At 41.3% G+C, this 6,000-nt stretch overlaps 1 protein-coding gene across 4 annotated transcripts in view; it reads right to left on the bottom strand.

The window, feature by feature from the left end:
• Positions 1 to 285: 285 nt before the first annotated feature.
• LOC105269119 (hemicentin-2) overlaps positions 286 to 6,000 on the bottom strand; it is a 47,803-nt gene continuing 42,088 nt past the window's right edge. For all 4 annotated transcript variants that reach the window (XM_011309125.1, XM_011309126.1, XM_011309127.1 and 1 more), the window contains 3 exons: positions 3,017 to 3,265; positions 2,490 to 2,773; positions 286 to 648 (listed from right to left, as the gene is read on the bottom strand). In XM_011309125.1, coding sequence (XP_011307427.1) covers positions 505 to 648; positions 2,490 to 2,773; positions 3,017 to 3,265 — 677 coding nt within the window. In that variant the 3' untranslated portion in view covers positions 286 to 504. The remainder of the gene's footprint in view (positions 649 to 2,489; positions 2,774 to 3,016; positions 3,266 to 6,000) is intronic.

The raw sequence follows: 6,000 nt of genomic DNA, 5'->3' as shown, positions 1-6,000 counted from the left end.
TCGGAGGGAGATATATAAAAATTCAACGTGTATACAAACTATTATAAATTCTACTTACAACCACTGCATTCACTCGTCTCTCACTCGTTATAAAAACACGAATTACGTTAGTCAGGTGTTAATTTGTACATCGAATAAAAAACATTTTAATATTCTCAAAAATCTCTCATTATCTCTCTTTGTTTCTTCGTCATAAACACAAATTCACTTTTGTGCCCAGTGAACCAACGAGTGTTTCACATCTCGCTTGTTTCCACCCCTTATGCCTCTTCTCTTTTTTTTTTCTCTCTTGACGCAGGCCACTGGTCCGCAAAAACATTTTTTCTCGATCGTACGCGTGTGTACGACGGGGTACGCGTGAATGCCCCACTTCAACAGTGGATGAGAAAGAGAAGGAGAAAAAAAATAATAAAATACACAGTGAAATAACACCAGGGCTCACATTCACGGGGGGTGGAACCTCTACACCATCGTGCCTAGTCCGTTCTTCTCGGTGTGTGTTCTTCATATACAACTCTCCTGTATTCGATTCGAGCGTGTGACCACTTCCGGTTGGTGAAACTTTCCGTGCGCCGAGAGGGATGAGGACACCGGCCTCTGGGATATTGGACCCAATCCCTTGCTCGACCTCTGCAAGCTGTAATATACCTGTTTTTTTTTTTTTTAAATCAGAGAAACTTGGATTAGTAGAATTTAGGCGTTGGGTAATGGGCTCGTAATTAATACTGTCATAGAAGTTTCAGGTATATAATTTAAGTCGAAGTTTCAAAGTTTTATTTCATCCTGAGAGATTACGTGAACGATTTGAATGAAAAAAAATTTAATTAAGAGATACACCAAAACTCCGGTTTTTACGGATTTTTATTTCGGAATGAAAGCATTGTAATTCAATCACGACTCCTCGAAATCCGATACAACCATTTAGTGTCACTACTAAACCGGTTCTAAAATCCGAGTAACACGAATAACCTAAACGATCCCCATTTAACATGAATTTTTAATCCACCTAAATCGACTACTCCCCATCAATACTATAAACCGAATTGAATACAGTCGAGTTGAAAGCATACATCAACCCCCGACATATTGCACAAGACACTCGAGGTTTTCCATCCCTGTAAAGGCTATACCACCTCGAGGAAAAAGGAAATTCACCTAGAGCTCGAAAAAAAAAAAGATCCACAAGAGCGAAGAAGGTTGTGTATGTATATACCCCGCGTTTCTCCATCTCATCCTCACACCCCACCCCCTCGCCGTTTCCTCTGCAAATTATCGAGAAAACTTTGGGTAATTAAACTCGTGGGAGCTCAGATAACCGAGAGCCCGTGTTAAACCGGAAAAGTTAGAGTGGCCGAGTCTCATGCATTAGATTGCAACTGTATCGTTTTCCTTTTGCCCTCATTTTTACCCAAAAAAAAAGTCTCTCCTCTTTACCTTTTTCCCTCTATTCATGAAAGCAAGCATCAACCAATTTCTATGCTCATTCAACGCAGCATTTTATCATGGGCGGTTACTTCTGAGGCTTCAGAATTGATGTCTGGCCTCTCTTTTTCGGGGTTTGTCTGTGTTTGATAGCCATTTTCAATCTCCTTCTCTATCACCAATCGTTCGTATAAGTGTCGAAATATCGATCAAGTCTGTATCCCAACAGATAAGGGTCTCGCAAGTTTTCAACACCGGGATGAAGTAAAAAAGGACAGCTGTTGCCATTTATATGAGAATGGGGGGGGAGAATTTTAGTACCAAACATTTTGAGAATGGAGAAAAAACCAGCGGTGGTTAGACCAGACGATTGGCTACCGGGGAGAGGGACATTTATCAGAACAAATGGCGATCGACGGACAATAAAAGCAACCCTTATCTCTTCATTGACTGTGTCTATTTTTTTTTTCTTTTCACCTATCCCCTATTCCACCTTCTCCCCTGCGAACGACTCCGTTTCGTGCAAATTACTGTAGTCAGGATATTGCGGAATCGTGAGGTGAATTTCATTGTTGAAAATGGTAAACTGAGTGCTCTATAGTCCTGTGTTTCCCATTTTTTTTTTCCTGAGTTAATACTTGAGTGAAATGAATACTCGACTTTGATAATCTCCAGGTGACATTATTTGTTCATGACCATTTCCTGTATTTTTATTCATGTTTAATCAAAGTTTATGCTCAATTAATGAATCGACTGGGAATTTATTGAAAATTGATATCGCATTTTGATATTTTAACCATGCAGAATTTTAATTAAATTTCCATGTATGTTGCTGCGGAAGCTTTAATGCATTCATTAAATTTTTGGTTGCCAATCTGAATTTACTAAATATTCCATTTAATATATAATAATAATATTCAATTCTCATAATAAATCAAAAAATTTCAGAGAGACGCACAATTATTTTGTACAACTGTTGGATTTTTTTGATATAAAATGAACTGATGTTTTTTCTTCTCATATAATTTATCGATTATTATATTAGACCATTATCTGGTACAACTCACATTTTGATGATTCCTCTGATTGTAAGCGTCCATCGCCATCTGCTTGAAGTCGGCCATTGTGGGTGCCTGACTGTAAGTATTCTGATGCACATGATTCTGCGGATAGTTTATCGTGGGCGATAACGATCCATCCATCAGCCTCACATCCTGATCAGAATGCATGTCCATACTTGATTCGACAATGGGCTTCTTCTCGAGCGACGTACCATCATCCATATCACGTTCTTTCCTCCGTCGTTGAGGTGGCGTTTTGTAGACTGGGTTATACGTCAAGGGTCTTCGCTCTGTAAAACAGATTTCCAGAAGCCATTCACAGTCAGTATGATGGATAAACCGATTATGGGAATCGATTGGACGAGTCGTTTCCCCCACAGTCTGTTAAAATAGTATCGCACACAGACACAAATCGAGTGATTGAATGAACGATGCACTGAACTTTTGATTAATGGAATCATTCATAATTACAGATAGTAATTGAAAAGTTGAGGAGTGAATGGAGAGACTGTATAATATCCAAAGAGACTTACCATACTCATTGGGGATGATATCCGGATCAATGTCATCAACCGACTGCTTGTTGGCCGGATGAACGGGTGTAGTTGCACCAGTATTTGGTGCCTCACAGACGATTGGTGCATGCTTGGGACTTCCGGATCTACCACCGGAGTGTTTCCTGTATAGAGCAGCGAGAATTCCAGCGACCGCTAGTGCAAGTAACGTTGCAATTGCAGCAAGACCCAGCAACAGCGGACTCAGCAACGATGCATTCGTATTACCTGCATTAAATTAATCCAAATAGTCAATTCCACTTCAGTTACCATGAGCCGGGGTTATACGACCACCTCCATGGAGCGTTATTATTGCACTACCCTGGGTTTTTGAAAGGACGATACCGAGAGAGTGGACAATGTACCCATCAACTGGATGAAATGAAAATGTCTCCTGCATGGAGACCGTTAACTATGTCTCGAGTCTGGTCGTTATCCGCGGTGAGCATTAACGCACCGAATGGATGACACGGGACAGGATATATGAGCGTAACCACCATTTTCCTTGGTCAGCTGGATGGCTTCATAGTTTAACGCCTCGATATCCTGTACCATCATATCTCCAACCACCATAGTAATGGAATAGCAAGTTTGCCTTGGCTTAATAAGCACAACGATAATTAACGAAGCTATGTCTATTACGTTGCTATTACAGTTGACCATGGGTACATAAATAGATGCGTGTCCTGTTGCACTACAGTATGCCGGATATAACCCTACTGTACTGTTAGATCGCTTGTATGTGTATTACCAATGAGAGAAACGTGTATTCCGTGGATGATTGCACATACATGGACAGGCATACGGGGATGATAGCAATTGGTGAAGGGGGTGAGTTGCAAGGAGAGTATAATTACATCAATTAACGTCCAGAGCTTATCCGCAGTGAGGCTTCCTCTTTGGTCTACGGGCTTCGCTGCATCTACCATCGACAACATGCCACTATTCCATACTATATGGAGCATTTCGAATGGCTCAGTGCTACCGATAACACCATTCATGCGTCTTTTTCATTGATCATACAAGAAGGTCATTATTCACTGTCATATAACAAATCCGTGACATGTCCATGAAAAATCGAGGGATTTTTCACATCACTATGCTAAACGCTATTGAAGATCCTGAAGGAGTCTCACGATTGCGTCCTCATTAAACAATTTCTCTTAATAATTTTTGTCCTTCCCTTTCTCCAATCTTTGTTGCTCCTTCAGTTATATTTAATGAGAATGTTGTACATTCTCTCTTTGCCTTTCGAATATGCACTTGAGTTAACGAGGGATGGGCATCGCTGTAATATCAAAGGAGGAGGGGGACAGGGGGGGTGGAAAGGAGGGGAGGGGTGAGGTTTTCTGTGTTGAAATGGGCGGAGAGGCAGACGCCCGGCATTACGCCGTCCAAGTGAGTGGAATTGTGGGTACCACACTGGTGCTATAATTAAACCGGAAGAGAGCAAACTTCGAGGTGAACAATTTGCAATCAGAGGCGAAAGGCTAAATGAGCCGGGGGGCTATTGATCGTAACCTTTAACCGTGAAATTCAAGTACCACTTTGAAGCGGAAAACAAGAAATCAAGAGGGGGTTCAATAGAATTTATTTCGAATGGAACTTCGGGGCTTTTACTTTATCAAATCCTATTCTCTCCAAATCTGAATCGAGAAATGATGAAACAAGAGTTGCAACGAAATGATTTTTCGGTGTTTATATCAGTCTTTTATATTTTTATCTATCACTTCGATCACTACTGATGCTCGGCATTGATAGCAGTCTCCCCTTAATCCATCTTTCGTTAAACTCTTCCCCCTCGGGTCTCTCAAAAAATCGTTTGATCCCAAAACAATCACGATATCCCATCTCCAAGAGGTGTGCGAGCGCGGACGCGTCCAGGAAAAAATAAAAATTTAGCCAATTCCGTGGTACACCGAAAAAACCAATTTCAAAAGAATTGCATCTTCAAACCCATCCCCGTAGACTGCTCAAGGCAAAGTTTCCGCCCAGTGAGACGTTCATGGGTATGGGTTATACGTGAATTCTGTACAAAGGACAAGATCAGCCCCCTACCACTCCTCCCCCTCTCCCACAATTCGATCGCTGATGCTATTTGACATTCATGGAGACCGTAGTCATCTCATCAATTTTCCAAAATCCGTTTTGCTATGAAAAAAATATAGCATAAACAAACATAATGAACTATCCAAACAGCCATTAATTTTTCACTCGTAATGTCTCGACATTCGGTTAACTTTTTTACCCCTCAAATCCCGCTTGCTTTCACCAATCTCTTTTTTTATTTCACGTCTTCTCCATTCACCAGCCCTAGACGGTGCTATTTTTCTCACGACTGACGCTGCGACGGCAATTTCAGCCGGCGCACTCAGCCCCACGTCCCTCTCACACATCCACCTTCCTTACTTATCACTCGCTGTCATTTCACTGGTATTCGTACTGTGTAACAATGAATCGAGAAGAAGACGCACTTGGTATGTCCTAGAAGTTTCGGCTAAATGAAAGTGTTCCTTTTACTGTCTGCGTTACGCTTTCAGTTCCCTTTTCTCACAGCCACTGGGGTTTAATCTTCTTAATGGATTGAACATGACCCCGTGCTAGCCAATCGCCCCTGGTTTCAGAAGATGACGAGCACTTCTGTCATCCAGGTGTTGCTACTACATCTGCTACAGTCCGATAGAAAAAAAACAACTGAAATGAATATCAATTAATCACTCTTCATTACGGATAGGTGGGGAAATCCGAGGAAATCTCATGAACACACGTCAAATCGAAACGATTTCCAATCAACTCAGATGATGAACGACAAATAATATTATTTCACACACTAAATAAACGTTCTCTATCACTGGGGTATCAGCCGAGAAGAACGATTTATCACTGAAACCTGACGAGCACTTATCCTCTCGTGAAAGAGAACGAAAAGAGAGAACATCTCGGCAAATCAGGGGAATATTGCG

This window comes from Fopius arisanus, unplaced genomic scaffold, assembly GCF_000806365.1.
Source record: "Fopius arisanus strain USDA-PBARC FA_bdor unplaced genomic scaffold, ASM80636v1 scaffold00065, whole genome shotgun sequence".
Taxonomy (NCBI): Eukaryota; Metazoa; Arthropoda; class Insecta; order Hymenoptera; family Braconidae; genus Fopius; species Fopius arisanus.
Note: the sequence above shows the minus strand (reverse complement) of the source record. Positions and strands in the feature narration are given on the sequence as shown.